Source organism: Stenella coeruleoalba (genome assembly GCF_951394435.1).
Source record: "Stenella coeruleoalba genome assembly, chromosome: 1".
Taxonomy (NCBI): Eukaryota; Metazoa; Chordata; class Mammalia; order Artiodactyla; family Delphinidae; genus Stenella; species Stenella coeruleoalba.
Genome location: NC_137169.1, coordinates 145,474,930 through 145,496,630, shown reverse-complemented (window position 1 = coordinate 145,496,630; position 21,701 = coordinate 145,474,930). Strand labels below are relative to the sequence as shown.

The 21,701-nt window shown below is 38.3% G+C and overlaps 1 protein-coding gene across 2 annotated transcripts in view; it reads left to right on the top strand.

The window, feature by feature from the left end:
• Window positions 1–1,095: 1,095 nt before the first annotated feature.
• WDR26 (WD repeat domain 26) overlaps window positions 1,096–21,701 on the top strand; it is a 43,232-nt gene continuing 22,626 nt past the window's right edge. Inside the window, exons 1-7 of one of the 2 annotated variants that reach the window (XM_079920061.1) lie at window positions 1,096–2,190; window positions 4,038–4,137; window positions 4,238–4,342; window positions 9,888–10,024; window positions 12,361–12,458; window positions 14,157–14,313; window positions 19,482–19,620. In XM_079920061.1, coding sequence (XP_079776187.1) covers window positions 1,763–2,190; window positions 4,038–4,137; window positions 4,238–4,342; window positions 9,888–10,024; window positions 12,361–12,458; window positions 14,157–14,313; window positions 19,482–19,620 — 1,164 coding nt within the window. In that variant the 5' untranslated portion in view covers window positions 1,096–1,762. The remainder of the gene's footprint in view (window positions 2,191–4,037; window positions 4,138–4,237; window positions 4,343–9,887; window positions 10,025–12,360; window positions 12,459–14,156; window positions 14,314–19,481; window positions 19,621–21,701) is intronic. The other variant, XM_079920062.1, reaches the window with a different exon arrangement.

The following is a 21,701-nucleotide window of genomic DNA, read 5'->3' as shown; positions in this document are numbered from 1 at the left end:
AACTTCTTCAGAGAAAGATTGTTTAAATTTCTGAGACAATGTCTGTACATATCGGTGTATATGCTATCGACCACACACCGGTAAATAATTGTTTGGGGTAATGGAGACTACTCACCAATGATCAAGATTCAGCCCAGCTCTTCCTTGCCGCTTTTCTACATCCACATAAACGAGTAAATTACAGCGACGCTGAAGCCTCACAGTTCACCTAAACATTGCAAGCCTGGATCTCAAGTTGAGTATGAATTCTCCTTAAGGTGCATGTTTTGGAGGCAACAGCTCGGTCTGTATTACTGCTGCCTAAACTGGGCAGTGACTCAAGAGGCAGCTGGAAGGAGGTGCTGGGCAATAGCTAAAAAAAGAGTGAAAGCCCCTCAGCAAAGTCCCGCCTCACTACACCCACAGTCTTTTTCTGACTCCTTGGCCCCATCAGATATTGCTCTTATCCATTATCCCACCTTCCTGGGGTAGAGCACAGAGTCTCCTAGGCTCATCATCTCAAACCTCCTGGGATGGCCCGGGCACGACAACTGTGTGTGGCACTTGGCTGTGGAAGTTCGAGTTCTTCACACTCAAACGAAGAGCTGGTCAGTCCTGGTTACCATTAAGTGAGTCGACAAGGACTGCCACAGCCCTGTGCCTGGGAGTTCTCGTGACAAAACCTCGCCACCTGCTCGACCCCATCCTCGGCCGGGGATGGAAATCTGCAGTCCCTCCGCACGCCTGGCGTTTCTAGGTCACCCTGGGGTCCACACGCACACACTCGCGCACGCGATCGCCGCCCTCTTGTGCACGCCCGGCTTCGGAGGGACGGAACAAACTTACTTCTCGCCGACGCAGCCCAGCCAGGGCGCTGGGGGCGAGACCTAGCCGGCCAGGCCCGAGCTCCGGGGTGGATCGGGTCGGGTCGGGTCGGGGTCGGGGTCAGCCCCAGCCGGCCCGCCGGCCTCCCTCCCCTCGCGCCCAACCGGCCCCCGGCGCACGTGCCGGGTGACAGGCCCCCTATAGGTTCCATACCTGCCACCGGAAGTGAGTGAGGAGGGCAGTATAGGCATTTCCTGTGACGCGAGCGCCTGGACTCCATTAGGCAGCAGCTGGGGGAAGAATCAACACACCAGGGAGCAGAGCGGAGCGGACCCGAGGACAGAGGCGGCAGCTGCCTCCGCTGCCGCCCGCCGCCGCCGCCGCCACCGCCGGGGCTCAGCCCAGCGGCGGGCCCCACGCCCCCGCAGCCGCCCCGCGGCGCCCCCCGGCCCGACCCCCGGGCCGCGCACCCCGAGCTGCCTCCGGGAGGGGGGGGGGAAAGGGCCCGGATCCTCCTTCTCCCCCTCCTCCTCTCCCTCCTCCTCCCCCTCATCTCACCCCTTACCCTGACCCCTCCCCGGCCCCCCCTCACCCCGACCCTCTCCCCGGCCCCCGCCTCCCCTCCCCCGCCTCGCCCCACCGGCTTCCCACCACGGCCTCTCTCGGCGAGGAAACTCTGGCCTCCGCTTCCTCCTCCTCCGACTCGGACACCGGCGGAGCCTCCCCGCCCCCGCGGAAGAAACCCCGAGCCTCGGCGGCGGAGGGAGCAGGAGAGCCCGGGGCTTCGGCAGGCAGAGCAGGCCTCTCCCCTCCGTCCTCGTCGTCCTCGTCCTCGTCGTCGTCGTCCTCCTCCTCCTCCTCCGTGGTGGTAGTGGTGGGACTCCCCCCGGCTGCCCCTTCCGCCGCCGCTGCCGTCCCCCACCGAAGTAGCGGCCACAGCCTGGTCAGCGGCAGCATCATGCAGGCCAACGGGGCAGGAGGAGGAGGAGGAGGCGGCGGCGGCGGCGGCGGCGGAGGAGGAGGAGGGGGCGGCGGGGGCCAGGGACAGACCCAGGAACTCGCCTGCCTGTCGGCCCAGAACGGGGAGTCGTCCCCCTCGTCGTCGTCGTCCGCGGGGGACCTGGCCCACGCCAATGGGCTCCTGCCTTCCGCCCCCTCCGCCGCCAGCAACAATAGCAACAGCCTGAATGTCAATAACGGGGTCCCCGGCGGGGCCGCCGCCGCAGCCTCCGCCACCGTTGCAGCTGCCTCCGCCACCACCGCCGCCTCCTCTTCCTTGGCCACCCCAGAACTGGGCAGCAGCCTCAAGAAGAAGAAGCGGCTCTCCCAATCAGATGAGGATGTCATTAGGCTAATAGGACAGCACTTGAATGGCTTAGGGCTCAAGTAAGTATCCCTTCCAGGCAGCTGGTGTGGACAGACCGAGGGACGGAAGCTGGCGGGAGGGGAGGGCGGGGGGTGGCTGGAAAGAGCTCAGGCAAAGGGAGAATTACTGCTGGGCCCAGGATACAGGAGGACGCAGCTCAGACAGGCTGACCGGGGAGGAGGAGCCCACCTGCAGGGAAATAAGGGGAAATCAATCAGTCTGACAAATTGTGTGGTTGGGGGTTGGGCAGGGGGCGTAGAAACCAAAAGAGTCACCCCTCCCCGTACACCTTCAGAGCGTAATTGTCTGTCAATAAAGACAGATGCGGGAGTGTGTCTGTGTGTGTGTTGGGGGAAGGGTGGATTAGAGCTGGTGGAAATAATGAACCTTGGAGGATTTGTTTTTCAAGGGTACCTCAGAGGCATCTTTGTGGGACACCTCCCCCCCGCCCCCAGCCATGACAGACAACCCAGGCAAACTACCAATCAGGAAAGACAATCACTTACAAGTGTTTATGGGAACTGAGGGGCTGGGATAATTTGGAAGGAGGCTGCTGAATAAATCTGATGGGAATAATGGAGTAAGTTACCATGTTGATGTCATTTAAAGGCCCTTGTGTGTGTACAAGAGGCCTGCCACTAACTTGTCTGAAATCCCACTGTAATACCAAGAAGGCGACTGCCTCTGAAAAAGGGACATCTGATCTGGTGAATCATTTATTTTCAAATACAATTTAGATGACCTTGTGTACCTAAAGTAGGGTGAAGGTAGACGACCTTGGCCCCAAACCCCCGTTTTGTATACACACAAAGGAAAACCAGGGGTGGTGGAAAGTAGGATTGGTGGGAGTGCCGTGGAGCTTGATGGAGGATGAAGCAGAACCAGAGAGAATTAAGACTAGAGAACAACATGCAACAGTTTCCAGCTTCAAAGCATAGATTAAAATAAGCTCTTAGTATATTTTGGATTTATAGATTTGTTCTGGGGAGAGGGAGAAAAGAGCACTTTTTAAAAGTGACATAAGTATTTTGATTCTCAGGCAGATTATTGCACTGTTTTTTGCTGAAAAATAAATGGAGCTGAATAAGAAAGCATTGAAACATAAGCAAATATGTAAGACTGTTAAAGATTCTTAGATATCAAAATATCTGATGGAAGAAACCACATGTGGTGAATCGTTTAAGCTCTGAAAGAAGTATATCGAAGGAAGATTTCACTTTGTTCCCTAAGGAAAAGCATTTCCTAAATGCTAACAGAACATATTACTGAGACAAGAAGCAAGCTGACAGCAGCAGGAGGAAATAACTCGTGACTGTTTGGAACCTACACCATAGTAAATTTGCTATTTTTAGTATAGAGAGAAAGCGAATGATTTTTTGAGGCAGGATTTATTTCAGTTTTAAAGATTGACCTATTAGAATTTCTTTGCAAACATAATATCTGGATGTAAGGCTTTTACCTAATACAGGTCATCTCCATCACCTTGTATGTAACTAACAGTTTTTATCTTTCCAAATGTAGTAACGTGGTTAGTATGTAGATCATGGTTTTTCACTTTTTTTAACCGGTTGGTTAGAACACATTTTTAGAAATTTTATACTTCATTAAAGACATTAAATGGAAAAGGAGGAAGAATTTATTTTGATTCTGGTTTCAAGAACGTTTTTGACTTGACTAGATGTAAACCTAGGTGGCAGTTTAAAAATCAAGTTTGTTTAGCCAAGCACATCAAAGCTAATTATTTCTTTTTCCTTCATCATGAGGTTAGCTTAAGAACTTTTGCAACTGTTTTCATAGACAGTAGTTTATTTGGAAGAGTAAACCCTAAAGTTGGTCAGGTCTTTTTTACACTGTATCTCTCCTGCAGCCAGACTGTTGATCTCCTCATGCAAGAGTCAGGATGTCGTTTAGAACATCCTTCTGCTACCAAATTCCGAAATCATGTCATGGAAGGAGACTGGGATAAGGTAAAGTAGGGCATATAGAGCTGTGTAACTGCTGCTAAAATTGTATATTTGATGTGCATTTTGTGACATTTCTGTTTTTCTCTTATACCAATTTTTGCAGGCAGAAAATGACCTGAATGAACTAAAGCCTTTAGTGCATTCTCCTCATGCTATTGTGGTAAGAGGCGCACTTGAAATCTCTCAAACGTTGTTGGGAATAATTGTGGTAAATACACTTTTGTTCTTAGTTTCACATTTATGCTTATTTTAGTAGGTTATTGATAACTCTAGGCTTCTGCCTCTTATAAAAGATAAGGCCTTAACTTTCAAATAATTAAACTTGTAAACTAGGATGAGTGTTGATGTTTTAAAGTTTGAGTTTTATATTTTTAAAATCATGTTTAGTAAATGTGTCCTTTGAACCTTTGAGTTTATAAATTAAGCTTTTGCTAAATTATGTTGAAAGATCTTTATGCTTTTGGTACTGTTAATAGGAGTTTAATATTTATAGAATCAGGAATAAATTATACTTTTATTATTTAAAATACTGAATGTGCTGGTAAAGAAAACATGTTTGGGTGTATATATATCCATATAGCCTTAAGTAGCTGACACATTCATTATCTTTTTTTAAAACAAATCTTTGGGAATTGTAGTTAATTCAAACCAGCTCCATTGGTGTGCTCACCATTTTCCATTCTTGCATTCCAGTTGTGTGAATTGACAGTGTCCAAGTTTGTATAATAGATATCACTCTCGTGGAGGTTTAGTATGCAAATTTGACCATTGGGCTCTGCTTACCGGCCTTATTTCCTGACAAGATCAGTTTAGTAGTTTAATCTGTTAGCCTCTTTCATAAATCTTAATGAATCTTTTATACTAATAGGCTTTAATTCTTCAGTAGATGTTGGTGAGGGAGAGGAGGGGATGAGTTTTTCCTAAGTCCTTGTGATTGGAAACCATGAAGAATCAGCTGCTGGCTGCTGGCTTTTTAACTTCTAGCTGATTCATTTGTTGTCAAAAGCAGTTTCCTGTCTGGTGGGGGAGGGACAGAAGGCAAATAGGAAGTGAAGTAGGGAAATCAGCTGTTTGTTAAATATTAGTAAATGCCTGTTACATTTTGATTTTTTTTTAATTGGGTCAAACATTAATCTTTCTGCCTTTGTGTATAGACCTAATAGACTCTCCTGTTTCAGTTTTGGGGTTTTTTTTTTAAAAATCTTAATTACAAGAGTTTTCAAATTCTTAATATAATTGTTTACAAAAATATCCTAGAGAATGGACTTCAGGTGAATTAAAGGAGCAACCAATATGAACAAATACGGATTCAGTTAAATTGACGCTCTAGTGTTTTGTGGGTTGTTTTTTTTTTCCGTAAATACTAAAATTTTTAATTTATTATCAGGCATCTGATTCAATAGTAACTCATGGAATAATCAGTTCCATGGTAAATTTTTAAAATGAAAACACAGAAGTTAAACATCTATATTCAAAAGGATTGCAAATTTTCTAGTAATTAAATTTTCCCCAACCCATATGTTTGGGTTTTTAAAAAAAAAAAAAAAAAAGTAAATTTTTATTGGGCAGTTTTTTGTAAATTGTTAGCCCTGACAGAATGGAAGGTGACCCTAATATAAAGACAATTACAAGGCCAAAATAAGAATTGGGTTTCCTTTCCCACTGGACAAGTTAACACTGCTTATATGGTGACAGTAGAGAACTTGCCCATGGACTATTTTAAAATAAGTGTGTGATTTCTTGAAGGATCATTATCCTTTTTTAAGCTTCATCCAAATTATATCTGTAATTTAGCAGTAAAAATTATTAATTAGGCACACTTTTTTTCTTATTTGTTTATAGTAATTTGAGGCTTGTGTATTGGGTTTAGATTATAACTATCTCATTAGAAATCGTCTTTGTAGATAATAAGGAGGAATCCTTTCTTTGTACAGCCTGTTCAGTCTGTAGAACATTCTAGGATCTAATAAGAGATGAAGATTAAATCTCTGGCTGAGCCTCACATCATCAAACTGTTTAGGTATTTATACACAGAAAGGGATTCCAACTTTATCTCACTTTAAACATTAATGAATCAATTGCTTTTAAAGATTCAGGTCAGCATTTTTTCACCTAATTGTGTTTAGATTTACTCCTCTCCCCCACTCCATCTCCAGAAGATAATCTAATGTAAACGTAAATTTGTCATAATACCTTAGAAGACAACTATTTGGCTTTTGTTTAACATAATTATTTTAATTGTATGCCCAGACACATTTGATAACTTAGTCTAGACTAAAGTTGTATTTTCTTTTTTAAACCTGAATGTTTCTATTGACCCAATCCACTCCCCCCTTTCAACACCCGTATTTTTAAATGGTTTCTAGTCAAATGATACTAGGAATAGCAGAATTTTTTCCAGAGTTTCTGGAAGCTGAGCTTATGAATCAACATATTTTAGTTTGGGTTCAGATATTCTTAGCCATGTCTGGGGAATTTGGGTGGGTATTTGAGATCAATAACAAAACTTTTACATGTCTAAAAATGTCTGATTCTTATTTTAATAGAATAGAAACATGCTTAACAAAAGTGTTCAAATATTGATCTACAGAAATTTAGTAGTATATTTTAAAGTCAAATAGGGAGGAGTTTTGAAAACCATGGTTTAAATATAATTCATTTCTACTTTCCTCTGAGTCATGATTTAATTGATATAACTTGGTTATAACCTTATCTCAGAGCTGGTCAGAACCACTGCTAAGTTAGCTAGGAGCTAACTGCCCTTGATAACCAGACTTCCTGTGTATCATAACTTCTGAGTTTCAGAGCTTCACATTGAGTTCAGTATAATTATATGGGAGGAAACAGTAAATCCAAATATTGGGTAGGGTGATGGGGGACAACGGCAGGATTTACCACGTGCACTATCTATCTTTCAAACTATCCTACCTAGTCACTTACCAATTTCAAGTTTTTATCAGATAGTAAAAGAGAAAAAATTACTGCTAGGCCCAAAGATGCTGAAACATTTTTCAGAGATCAGGAATGATCTCTTACAGAGGTCTAGTTAGGAGTTGGGGAAGGATACAAAGGAGAGTTTATTATCTCAACCTGTTTTCTTTTTTTCTTCATTTAAGAAGTTCATGATCTTTCAAAAAAAAAAAAACCCATAGTAAAGCCCTGTCCCCACCTCAGCAAACTTCAGTTTTGCCTGATTCTTTAAATTTTTTCAGTACATAATTAACGTCTTTTGTGACAGATGTTCATTTTCTTGAAACTGTATTTACATTTTTGTGCTTTAAATTTGGGGAAGTAAAATATAGCTTTACTTTCTCCATCTTTATCATATGTGTCAAATACTTGAATTGAACTGATTTTTAGGAGAATAAACAGTTTCTCAACCAGATCTCTAGCTATTCTTGGCCAGTAGCTTATTAGTTACCATGCACACTACCAGGAATTGGTATCTGTTTGAGGGTATTCTTTGTCGTAATCTGGATAAAATGACTCATAGGGAAATGTTCTTGTGCTGCTTTTATAGCATTCCATGTATATACAGAAATATGTGTGTATATTGGCTTCTCTCAAAGTTTTACTCTGCGTTCCTCTTCTCTCCTGCCCTGCCTTTGCTCCATAGAAAGAGAGTAACATGTTCTAGTAGGATCTTGATGGGAAAGTAAGGGGGAAATAGGAAATAGCAACTAGGGCACTGTCCCTACACACGTTGGAATGGGGAAGGTGGCGTGCATAGGACTTAATGATTGATACCCCCAAAGTTAAGACTTGCCCTGAATAAAAACAGACAGAATTTTCCCCCAGATTCCCAAATATTAAGAAAATTCAGTGAAGAAATTAAATACACATGCTGCCAATGGCATTTAAACAGAAAAATTCTGCAACTAAATGATACTCAAGTTTGATTCAAAAATCCTAGGTAAAGTGAAACTCTTAACATTATATTGATAAATGGAAGTATATGAACTCTTCATAAAGAGTTGAAGTTTTTTCAGAAGATAAAATGGTGAGAATATCCATAATAACTTTGAATATTTGATTTTTAGATTTTGTTCTATTTAGTCTTTTGTTTTTTGTCACCTGATGGACTTTAAAGTATTTTTTTTATTTGACATCTAGAGTTTAACGTTAGGTTACATGTGCAGTAACGTGTTTTCAGGGCATCTCGGTAACCTATTTCCGAAACATTCATTAGTAAATCTAACTTTACGTGTAAAATTTGTTAAGTGTAATTTTTCTAGTTATAGGAGCTTACCTCCTAGTTTGAAATTTTTTCTTTTGTTCTTTAGCTATCGATTTAAGATTCGATTATTACCAAACATAAGCAATGTATCTTGTAAAAGATGTATTTAAATGTATGCCTAACTTACATGGGAGGGTTTGTTTGGTTTACTTTCTCTAGAAACGATTTTTATAAGCTTGTAGGTTATGCGTACCTCCCCAATACTCCCTGAAAGAAAATCTTACAGAGCAATTCGTTATACTCTTAATTTTGTGAATAAACGATAATTTCTCCACACCATTTTTGACAGCAGTTTATTTTTAATGTCTTTTAAAGTAAGCATCTTAATGAAGAAGAAAAGGCTGTCATTTGGGGTTTTCTTTTGAATGCATTTGGAATCTTTACCTCTATGTTCCTTGGAATCTCTAAGTATGACTAACATTTCCTGTCTACTAAATTTTCTACCTGCATCAGTTGACTTGCTCAAGTGCCACAAGTAACAGATTTGATAAATGAGTCCCTCCAAGCAGTGGTCTTTAATTAGGTTTAAGGTTTAAAAGAAATTGCAGGCTTAATATTCGTAAAAGCTCTTTTGTCTAGCAAAAAGCTGCTAAAACTGCGATGATCACTTTCAAGTCAAAAGTAAAGTAACAGAGTAAAGGAACATTAAAAGTATTAAAGCTGTACACATTTCAGAAAAAAACTAAATGTGAAAGGGCTTCACAATAAGCTGGAAATGGTTTGTCCTTTTGGGGGAAAAGAGTTGATAATAATTGTGCTTCATAGTGAAATGCATCAAGATAGTTACCAATACACAAAGACCTTTGAGTTCAACCTTCGATTGTTCAGCCTTCGATGGCATCCCTTTATTGCCACCTAGAGACAGTGAGTCCATCAAGCTCATGCTTGTCCACTTTAGTCATAGGAAACTCAGTACTTTGCACACCAGCCTCTAATCCAGTTGCTGGACACCTTTTCTTACCTTTGATAAGCCAAAATATGACACTTTGTAACTTTGACCCAGTGGCTCCAGTTCTGCTTTCTGGTCTACTTAGTCCTTCTTTCACATTGTGGCCTTTAAGTAATTCCTCCATTAACTGGTTTTTCTGCTGTCTTTTTAAAACTTTTTGCATGAAACCCCACAACAGCCATTATAGAAGTCAGACTTTTTAAAAAGCAAATTTAGAATACTTGGAATAGTTCTAGCTTTTCACGCAAGAAGTAAAATTCTAGGTGAATGTTTTGAGGGCAGAATTAATTTTCTCCTGTGTTGATGCCTTGGTCACTAATGATCTTTTCTAATTTGAGATTATTTGTTCAAAGCAGACTTTTATTAATATGTGAAATGGAGCAATAGGGTCACATTTAATCTGCTGTGACCCTATTAAATCAAAATATTTTGAGTCTTTTTAAAGCTTTATAACAATTATTTTTAAAGGGCATAGTAGAATGGTTTCTACTGTTCTGTTTAGGCACAAACATTTTCTGAAACTTCCATCAACTTTTTTCCCCTGACTGCTGCTTTCTGTCATGTCAGAGGATGAAGTTTTTGCTGCTGCAGCAGAAGTACCTGGAATACCTGGAGGATGGCAAGGTCCTGGAGGCACTTCAAGTTCTACGCTGTGAATTGACGCCACTGAAATACAATACAGAGCGCATTCATGTTCTTAGTGGGTAAGAAAGCTCAGTTCTTAGCTCCAGGTTGAGGAAGGAGCTATTTTTATCAAGGTTACCATTCCAAAGTTGCATTTCTTTTAATATTTTCCCAAGATGTGAGTATTGCTAAATTCTTGGGTAATATTTGTCTGGGTAATTTCACTTATGTGTGTACAAACTATTTTTGTCATCCTAGGAAGCTTTCCATATTGAAATAGAGAGATGCTTAAGTGGGTGAAGGGAGAAGAAATATGTATTAACAGTGAAATGCCATTTCATGATCTTCTATAAAAGCCCTGTGGCATAATCTTCTATTAAAAAAAAGCAATAAAGTTTCTAGTGTTGATGCATACAGACATTTTTTTTTTTAACATATGCTTGTCATGTACCAGGTCCTTGCTAAGCGTTTCATAGACACAATCTCATTTTATCCTCGTGTCGATCCCTTAAATGTTAGAGTGCCCAAACCCTTGGTTTTGGACCTCCCTCCCTTCTCTGTCTACACACACCTTCTAGGTGATCTCATTCTATACTATGCCTTCACATACCATCTACATGCCAGTGGCTCTTAAACTTACCCTCTCATCTGAACTCAAAGTGTATATACCTGATAGCCTACTTGACAGTCTCCATTTGGATGTCTAAAAGGTATCTCAAAGTTACGTGTTGAGAACAGAAATGCTTAATTCCCATTGTCCCTCCACCCACCCAGCCCGCACAAACCTGCTCCTCCTCTCGTTTTCCTCATCTTCGTAAACGGTGAGACCTTCTACCCACTTCTTCCAACAAAACACTTAAACCTCATCCTTGCATTTTTATCTTTTAACTGTGACAAGTATTGTTCACGTAAGGAAATGGCCCAGAAATGACAAGATGTCGAATTGACATGGTTTCTTCCTCTTAGTCCAGTGTCCTTTGAGTTATACCACATGACTTCCCATAAACAGACACGCGTTTGAAACCTTAGGGTATAATGTGTATTTTCAAAAGGGAGCAGAGCAACCATGGGTAACTTTTGGAAAATTCTAAAAGTAAACGATTTTTCGTAAAATTGATAATAACTCCCCAAAAGTTATTTTGGAAGCCAAATTTTTGCATTGTCCAACTTCTTTTATAGGGTTTTGTGAGTGTAATTACTTACATATTAAAAAGTAAGTTCTCATCAGCTAAGGCACTATATATTTAGTAAACAGCAAGAGAACAAGTAGTTCTGCTGTTGGGTAAGAGGCTATTACATTATTTAGATGCTAAATGTAATATGCTAAATGCAATATGCAGTTAAGAAAAGGAGGTGGTGATACTCAAGTTAACTGAGAGGTTTCTGATACTTACATGACCATTTATCAAGCTCTACCTATATACCAGGTAGTAGACCAAGTACTTCATATACTCCCTCTTATTTAATCCTCACTACCCTACTTAATACCCTTGTTACAAATGAGAAGAACAGATTGTCTGAGACCAGAGTACTAGGCGAAATAGCAGGAGAGTTACTTGCCAGGTCTAATCTCCAGGTTTGAATAATTCTTTCACTTCTTTTACTTTTAAAGCCTGTTCTTCTGAGAAGAGCCAGAACCAGGTCAGGGTCACACTTCCAGCAGGGGGCCCTCATGTATTCTCCAGAATCCATGAATTTAGCATTTATGCCTCCTTCGGCACATATAGTGAGTAATAAAACAGTTCCCAAATATTCTGCTTTGGGATCTCAGTACCTTTCACAAGATGACACAAGGATGATTATCCAATTATACCATTTCTTGAGTGGCATTTATGAAAAACTTTTGAAGGTATGTTGTTTTTGTTTAGTTAACTGAGTATGAGTATCTTTGAAGGTTTTTTTTTTTTTAGTTTCGTTTTGTTTATTGAGGAGCAGTTAGGTTAGCATACTGGTTAAGAGAAAGTTCTGCAGCTACAATGCCTGGGTTCATTTTCTACTTTGCTGCTTAACCCTAAGCCAGCTACTTAAGCTTTCTGTTTCCTCATTTGTAAAAATAGAATAATAGTGTTTACTTCATACAGGATTGTTATGAACATAAAACGAACTAATATATGTTGAGTGCTTAGTTAAGAACAGAGCCTGGCACCCAATAAGAGCTACATATGTATAATGATACATAACAGTAAATATAAGGAGGCATTTTGTTAATAGATAGCATAACAATAATATCTACTATTCTATTGTTATATTCAGGTGCCAGGTTGTATTAATGAATTGGGTCCACTGTAGAAATTTCTTCCTGATTTATATTTCTTAGTAAGAACTAGATATCCAAAGTATAATCAGTACTTTTCAATTATGTTTAATTCAGAGAAAAGGGTTTGATATTTGGTGCTTTCTCCTGTCATATTTTTAGGTATCTGATGTGTAGCCATGCAGAAGACCTACGTGCAAAAGCGGAATGGGAAGGCAAAGGAACAGCTTCACGATCCAAACTGTTGGACAAACTTCAGAGTAAGAGTCTTGAATTTTGATGTTTCTGTATTTTCTCTTAGAAATGATACTACGAATCAATTAGGAAGACTTGTGTCTAGACGTACTCTTATCAAGTGGTTATGTAAGAGGAGTGAGGGGGAATCCATTAAGAGGCCCTTTATTTATTTATTTTTTTGATAGGTCTTTATTTTTTTTTTAAACACCTTAATTGGCATATAATTGCTTTACATTTTTATGTTAGTTTCTGCTTTTTAACAAAGTGAATCAGCTATACGTATACTTATATCCCCATATCCCCTCTCTCTTGCGTCTCCCTCGCACCCTCCCTATCCCACACCTCTAGGTGGTCACAAAGCACCGAGCTGATCTCCCTGTGCCATGCGGCTGCTTCCCACTAGCTGTCTATTTTATGTTTGGTAGTGTATATATGTCAGTGTAAGAGGCCCTTTAAACCAGAGACTTCAAATTCCACCATGGAGTCTAAGAAGCTAACTTCAGGAGTCAGTAACAGGATGCTGGTCCCAGAGCAAGTCTCCTTTCATTTCTTTTATGTAGTGATGCTCCGCTTAAGATTCTGTTTGGGGGAGAAATGCTGTGGTTAGAGGAAAAAACATGTAAACCACAGCTTTAAGCCACAAGTGTTTTAGATAGAGGGAGACTTCGTTTTATTGCTCTTCACTTTATTGCGCTTCGCAGATAACTGCAGTTTTTACAAATTAAAGGTTTGTGGCAACCCTGAGTTGTCAAATGATAGTTAGCATTTTTTAGCAATAAAGTATTTTTTAATTAAGGCTTGTACATTTTTTTAGACATAATGCTGTTTCACACTTAACACACTACAATGTAGTGTAAACACAGCTTTTATATGCACTGGGAAACCAAAAAAATATTTGTAACTCGCTTTGTTGTGATGTTCCCTTTATTGCGGTGGTCTAGAACTGAACCCACAGTATCTCCGAGGTATGCCTGTTTTTTGTTGATTTCAACAGTAAGGCACAGATTTCTTTAGGTAAAATGTTTTACCCTCCTTCCAAATATTTTATATAACTTCCAAATTAGAGTAGGGGTTTCATTTTTGCCACATCTTTATAATGAAAGACCCTCTTTCCCTCTGTGGTTATACCATATTCTGTGTTTTCATGTTGAGGTGGGAGTGGAGATCCTAAGAATCAGAAGACCATGTGGTTGTGGAGGTGTAAGCCTTGAAGGATTGGAATAGATTGGTATCTATAATCAAAACTCCAGTTATATTCCCTGAATTTTCACACTGTCCTTGGCATTAGAAGCAATTTGATGGGACCTGGAACTTGTTCCAACATTTTGGCCCGCTCTTCGTTAAGTGGGTATTTTTCCTATACTTGCAGTGATGCTTCATCTCCCTCTGGGACACAGTTATCTCTAGATTTTCTTTTCATCATCAGTGCCCTTTTATTTTTTGCTGAGTTGTTGTTGTTGTTCTAGGGGATCCACATGCAAATTAAAGCCCTCCTGCCCAAGTGTATTCCATTCTAGTGGCAACCTAGCTGTAGGTGCTGACAGATATTCATGAAGCTTACATGTTATGTCGCCCAGAACTGCTCTATTTAAGGGCATGGTATTATTACAGTAAGGGCAAGTACAGCAGAAGATGAGTCAGATGTCCTAAATAAAAGTAAACTGTTTTGTTTTTTTAATTTTAATTTTTATTTCTCTTTTTAAAAATATCTTCTATTAAAGCCTATTTACCACCATCAGTGATGCTTCCTCCACGGCGTTTACAAACTCTCCTGCGGCAGGCGGTGGAACTACAAAGGGATCGGTGCCTATATCACAATACGAAACTTGATAATAATCTAGATTCTGTGTCTCTGCTTATAGATCATGTTTGTAGTAGGTAAGAGAAAAACTTTTTACATTCTAAAGTAGGCTAACCTTTTATGGTCTCACTTATGAACTTTATTAAAATGTTTTTTTAGAGTTTTATCCTGTCACCATAAAACAATTCATGTTTGCTTTAGCATTCACAAGTACAGCTAGAACTCTTGAAGTTGACAATTAAGAGAAATTTGTATATGTTTATATAGGAAACCAGTCCTTGAGAACTGAAGCTGCAAAGCCTGTTTTGCCTTTATTTGCCTGTGGGTTTGGTTGGTCATTTTCTATATCTGGCCATTTTTTTAAGAATTTGTAAGTGATACTGTATAAGAATGCCAGTGATTGAAGTGTTTACCGTCCTTGGATGCCGGAGATCACTTAGTGATTTTTTTTTTTTTCCTGGACATTATGGCTGTTTTAACTATAGCCCAGATTATTTTCTGCTCGTAAAGGTCATGGAAATACTTTTTTCATAATGAAAGTTCTGCTTTTTAGTTGAAAGTGACCTTTCAACTAGACATGTTTAGAGCAACAGGTATTAACTTTCTGGTTTGGGTTTTATCATACCTATCCATCTACATAATTTTAACTTTGAAGAATTCGGGCTTCACTTTAGATGTTAGGAGTGTTTTGAGTAAAAAAGTCCCTACTATTTGAACAATGATCTCCAAAATTTCAGCAGAGCTTTAATTTTTAAGATACTGAAAAACAAATTGTGAAATCTTTCAAACTCCAGGAAGAAAATTATTTGGGTCTGGTGAACCAGACATAACAGCTGCAGTGCACATGCTCAGTTTCTTTTATCAAATATCCTCAGAGAACTACTGAAAATAACATGCATAGGAAGAACAAAAATGTATAAGTATGAGAGCTTTGGAAAAACAAGGAATTTCTGAATAACTACAAAACTCATATATGTGTGCATACATGCACTGCGATTTAAGATCATCGTTTACTTGGGCATAAACTACTTTTAAATGTAGTTGGATTCTCACTTCACCCTCCCCCATTGCAATTTAAAAAATAGATAATTGAACTATTGGCCATAAATTACTTAAGTCTTAGTTATCTTAAAGTATTGGATAATTACGTGGTGTACTTAAAGAAAGTGATTAGAGATCTTTTTTCCTTTATCCCTTGTTATTCTTTAACATTGTTCTCTGATTTGCTTAAGAGAATTTTTAACTCTTTTCGTTTAAGTTGAATAGAGGTAGGAGGAGATAATAGATTAAAAGGCTATCTGGTTTCATATTTTATAGCTTCTTTAGGGAATTTGAGATCAATGTTAAAATTAAGGCGATTGTGAACCCGAATTTTTTTTGGTTCATGAATTTATTGGTGGTGGAATACATTGAAAGGTATATATGGTAGACTTCATGGTTCAGGAGGTGTCAGTAAGCTGAGAGCTTGCCTTCCTGTTTGGAAACTGCAATGTTATGAGCACATGACCTACATTTTTCTTAAGTGCTTTAATTTCTATACCAGTACCTGTGAAAGTAAATGATGGACAGTATTTAGTCTGACTTTTTCCAACCCTCAGATCAGGGATCAAACTCCTATAAACCTGCATAGAAAGCACTCTGAAGTGTTACGTAAGAATGAAAGAGTTCTTGCTCCTCAGAAATAACCATTGACGATTGGAAGGTCTTCCCTATAATCTTCTAAAAACAAAACAAAACTTTGATTCTGTGCTCTTCCTGGTTATTACTGCCCATGCCCCCCCCCCCCCCCCTGCCGTAGAGCTAACTTCCTAAAATAGTTGCCTTCCTTACTACTTCTTCACCTTTCAGATCTCTGTAGTATTAGGGTTTACGCAGCCAACACAACACCAGAACTGTTCGTAATGTTGATAAAGAACAACATCTTTATTAAATCCAATGGCTACTTTCCAACCTACATCTTAGCATTTCTATAGCATTTGACTGCTTTGCCGTGAAGCTTTTCCTTTTTCCAGACTCGGTTTTACTCCTGGCTACTCCTCCAGGAAAGAGGCTCCTCCGCTTTCCCTGTCCCTTTAATAAGTTTGTGTTCCAGAACTATGTTTCTTTTCTCACCCTACTCTTCCTGTTTAGGTTATACTTACATGATTCTAATGACCCCTAGGTCTGGGCTAGAGCTACAGAACTATCTCCTAAGCCTTAGACCTTAATACGACAATGTGGATATTACTCAAGTACCGTAAGTGCAACATCTCAAACAAGAATTTCCCTCTCCTCTCACTTATCCCTGCAAAGTCTGTTTTTCCTATTGAATTCCCTCTCTCAGTGAAAGGCTTCCATCTACCCAGTTTCTCCAAGGAGTCAGCCTTGACTTTTCACTCTGGGGAGACACTAAGTGGGGAGATAGATGTCAGGCACTAACTAAGTCAGTATATATAGTCTTTAGAGTGAGTTGTGCCCTTTATTGCTGAACTGGGAAAATAGAACCTAAATTTTATGTAATTGCTGGTGTTCCTGACTCATCTGAATGTCTTCAAAATAAAAGTTGATATTTTTTATTGTTTGTTTTATTCCCTTTTAGAAACTACATTTTAGCACTGAAACTAGAAAACTGTATTTTCGGAATTAAATCTTAGCATTTAAATCTAAATACCGGCCTTCTTTAATCTCTGGAGAATAAAGAATTGATTATGAAAATATGAACTATAACTTTTTTTTATCTTGATCAGCACTGAAGAAATTTCATTAGATTGTATATTATTTATATTTTTCACAATTCATGCATACATATTTTTGGTGAAATTTGATCAGTAAGGGACAGGAATTTTCTTGTTAAGTAATTCTGTGGGATTTTTTCCACCAGCAAACGGTGGAAGAATATTTCCACAGATAGCTGCTTATAAGTATTATTTTTTAGTAAAGGATCATAAAATATTTATAGAGTGTTAAGATTTATAAAATGTTAAGGTTTAAAATGCTTGATTAAAATGCTACTTTTCTTCAGTTCGATTTGGGAAGGTACTGATATTTTTAACAAATCTTAAAATTTTAAATTTACTTGAAAACAAAGACATAGCCTTTTAATAAACTAGGGGTTGTCAATTAGTCTTTTTAAAAGATTATTTAAGTAATAATAAAATAATGACAATTTAAATACCACCTTGACATTCAGATACAACTGACTGTCAATAATCTGGTTGCCTTGCACCCTGTAATTTTGATTATGAATCATTCCTTCCTTAAGAACATTTTGCTGCTCTGATTTTAGATATATCTTCATTCATGATCGACTTTAGCCATTTGAATTATTGTGTATTTTATACCTAGATATAAAGTGTTTCTCACTGAATAAATATTGACTATTACCCATAGGAGGGGGAAAAATCATTTTTGATTTAGAAGTACTTATTTGATTGAAATTTTATCCAGCAGTGTCTTGAAAAATATGATTTGAAAAATGATATTTGGAAAGAAAACTGACCCTGGAGTCAGCCATAGGTTTATAATCCTAGTTCAATTATTTATCAGTTTTATATATGTTAAGTTACTTGCTCTCCTTGAGCCTCCTGAAAATGGGGCTATTACTTGCCTTGCAAGGTAGTTTTGAGAATTAACGCTACTGTGTGTAAAGCATGTAGCGCAGTCCTTGGCATCTAATAGGTGCTTAATAAATGTAAACTGGAATTGACTATGTTTCAGTTCAGATATAGACTAATATTTTAATATTAAAGCAATTTATAGTTAGTCTAAACGTTTAAAGCAGTCTCCAAGTAGCCAACTGCTAAGGTACATTACCATGTGTGCCAGATAAAGAATATTAATTTAATTTACATATTGCCAGTCAGGCTGGTGAATTGACAGAATATGTTCTTAAATTATAGATTGGTTGGGGGAAAAAAATAGAGAAGACCATTTTTTTAAAACAGACTTAGAAGTTACCCATTAACGTTTAAGCAACTTTTTTACAATACAGATCTGTACTGTCCCAACAGTAGCCATTAATTACATGTAGCCATTTAAATGTAAAGGAAAAGTCATTCAAATTAAAATTAAATGAAAAAAATCTAAGTTCCTCAAGTGTGCTAGCCACCTTTCAAGTGCTCACTAGCCACATACAGGTAGGGTTATCAGATTGGACAGTACAGTTATATAACGTGGGTATTATCACAGAAAGCTCTATTGGACAGTCCTGATGTAGAAACTGGAAAAGGATAGAATGGTTTTTAAAAGTGAGTGCTTAATGAGAATAGTCATTCTTAGGATAACTTTATCCTCTTTAACTTAGGAAAGTTAATCATAGAATTCTTTACCCTTAATGTATAAAAACTGCAACTTACAAAGTACTGGCTAAGCGTCAGACTCAGTCTAAATGCTTTACATTCATTATCTCATCCTTGTAAAAGGAATTCTATAACTCAAGTACCCTTGTCTGTCTTTATTTTATGGCTGGAAAAATTGAGATTTAGAGAGATTAAATAAGTTCCCAGAATCACAGCTAGTAAGTGGCCAGGATTTGAACCTAAGTCTCTCAGACTCTACTGCTCCCATTCTTAAGGCTTTACTCTTGACCACTACAGCCTCTACCATGTATTGCTCTTCTCCTTTGCTGTCCCCAAAGTAATACTGGTAATCACTTTTGAATAGCTGTTACATTCCAGCAACTTCAGATGTGTTTCTCATCCTTATAGGAACCCTAAGAACCTTGTTACGTATATATTCATCTCATTTTATAGATGAGAGAACTGAGACTCAGAGGAGTTAAATGACTTGGCAAAGATAATAAAGCTTGTGACCCAAAATTGTCTGGCTACAGTGCCTGTTCTGTTTGTTATGCCAAGTTGCTTTTATATAAATGAAAATGTACATTATTTCTTCTAGAACAACCTGATGCCAGCCCACTTATACAGACAAACATGAAGCCCTGGTTGTTAATTTTTATTTATATGAACTGACTTAATCAGACCAAAAATTCTCTTTAATCTTGAGGGCGGGGGGAAAGGATAAATTGTAAATTGAAGCAGACTTTAGGTTACTGATTTCCCCTGAGATTGCCTGACTAATGTTATAATATTTTCTTTTTCAATATAACCAATATAAATGTGATTCTTAGGATTTACAAATGCATTCATATTTTATTTTGAAAGTTTTTGATCTTCAAAGAAGTTTCATCAGTTGTTTAACCTTTTTCATTATTATTACTCTTAATCTATTTTAAAAGGATAATTATTTGTGGACTTATTTGTTTTAGGAGGCAGTTCCCATGTTATACTCAGCAGATACTTACGGAGCATTGTAATGAAGTGTGGTTCTGTAAATTCTCTAACGATGGCACTAAACTAGCAACAGGATCAAAAGATACGACAGTTATCATATGGCAAGTTGATCCGGTATGTACTCCAGTATGAATGTTTAGATTGCAAAAAGTAGTTTTTAATCTAATTGATTGAGTACATATTTTTAAAGTATGTGTATATAAGTAGCATTCTTTTCCAAGAGCATTTTTTGTCATCTTTGTCATGTCTTATCTCTTTCTGTGTTGTTTAGGTAATATATACAGATTAATATTATCAAAATTGTTGAGCGTTATGTGCTAGGATTGTACTTGGTCTGTGCGTGCATTATCTAGTTTTATCCTCTGAATAACGCTGTGAGATTCTAATATCTCCTGTTTTCCGATGAGGAAACCTAGATAAAAGTTAAATGCCCAGGCCCTCACAGCTTATAAATGGCAGAGTTAGACTTAAATCCAGGAATACTTTTACTCCAGACCTACTGCTCTTAATGTCTCTGCCAGTTTATCTTTGTTAATACTTGATTTACAGATTAATACAATGTCCATTCTGTCACAGGTTAGAAAAGACTCGTTACCATTTTGCCTTCTGAAACCCTTCATTATCTTCTGTAATTTGTGGAACCTCTGTTAAACACCCCCCCCATTTCTCCCCCCCCCCAGTGATACATATGAAAAGTATTGTATTCTGGATTTAAAATTCTAAGTTCTCTCTAAAATTAGATTTGTCTTTGTTTATAACCAGGTGACCTACAGATTCGTAGAAATAAGTGTTTCCATTTCTTTCAGCCAATTAAACATTTATCGAGCAATCAAGGAAGTACGTGACTTCCAATAGGTTAGGGAGATGTATTTGGTATAGGAGTCATTCACCTAAAATGAGAAATTATAAGTAATCTTATTTTAAAATTTAGAATTAGAATATGATATTAGCCCACAATAAAGTTTTGAACTCTTATGTTGAAAAAATAGAGAAAGGGAGCCATAAAAGGAAATATTTTAAAAAGAAGAGAATCAAATTTGACAGCATACATCAATTCTTGTGTACCTGCACTATGCTATGAATGAAGAAAGGTAAATAAGATCTACCCTTTGTCTTAAATAAGGCATTCTTTCCCTTTTATTGTACCATGTACTCCTCTGGCAGTCTGAACCCTGTGGACCCCCTCCTCAGAATAATGTTTTTAAATGCATAAACCAAAACACATAGGAAGCCCAAGTATATATTATATATTAATTACAAAGGAAACCCAATTATATTGAAATATAGTTATCAAAATAGTACAGATACAGTATAGTAATAATGCTGCTTTTTTATTAACATATTCAGTAACAAATTCTAGCAGCAGATCTGATAGCTATAAGAATTTTGAATTAGTGACAAGCATAAATAATATTTTGAGATATCTGCAACAACTATAATATGATGTGAAAATATTTGAGATTTCCATTATTAACAGTCACCTAATATGACCTAATATAATACTTGATACTACCTTGCTTGTTAACTGCCTGCATTCAAGATTGAAGGAAATACTGAACTTCAGTCTGTGGTTAGTGAAAATAAAGGTGTGCATTTTCAAGTACAAGGACTGCTGCTTCTATCCCTGGATGACTCCTTTAGATCTCAGGTTAAGAACCTCTGTGAAAGGAATGCACAGTTTAGAAAGGGGAATTACATACATTGAAATAAGAATCGTACAGTATATGTAAAGTATTGTGAAAGCACCAAGTAGCTTCACAGGTTAGGAGTACCTCATTTGAGGCTTGCTGTGCATAGCACAGGTAGAGACAGGAAAAGGAAGAGAGGGACCTTCCCTTCCTTTCTCCCCACCCCCAAGTAAGAGAATAGGATGACCAAGGCAAAGCGTGGGAAACATGACTAGAAAAATAGGTTGGGATCCAGTCATAGCCTTTGAATACTATTATGAGGAGCATTTTTGTTCAGTAGTTATTTGCAAGATGTCTGAAAAGAAAGCAACAATATCAAAACTTTTTTTATTTTGTTTTTTCTTCTAGCAGCAGTGTGTAAGAGTTCCTTTGGTTTAGCAAGTATTTATTGAGCACCTGCTGTGTGCCAGGCCTTTTGATAGAGAGAAGTCACACTGGGCTCCTGATAATATAGTGTACTGGAACTGGAAAGCAAGGGAAAGTTAAGACAAGTTAAGTCTTGGGTGA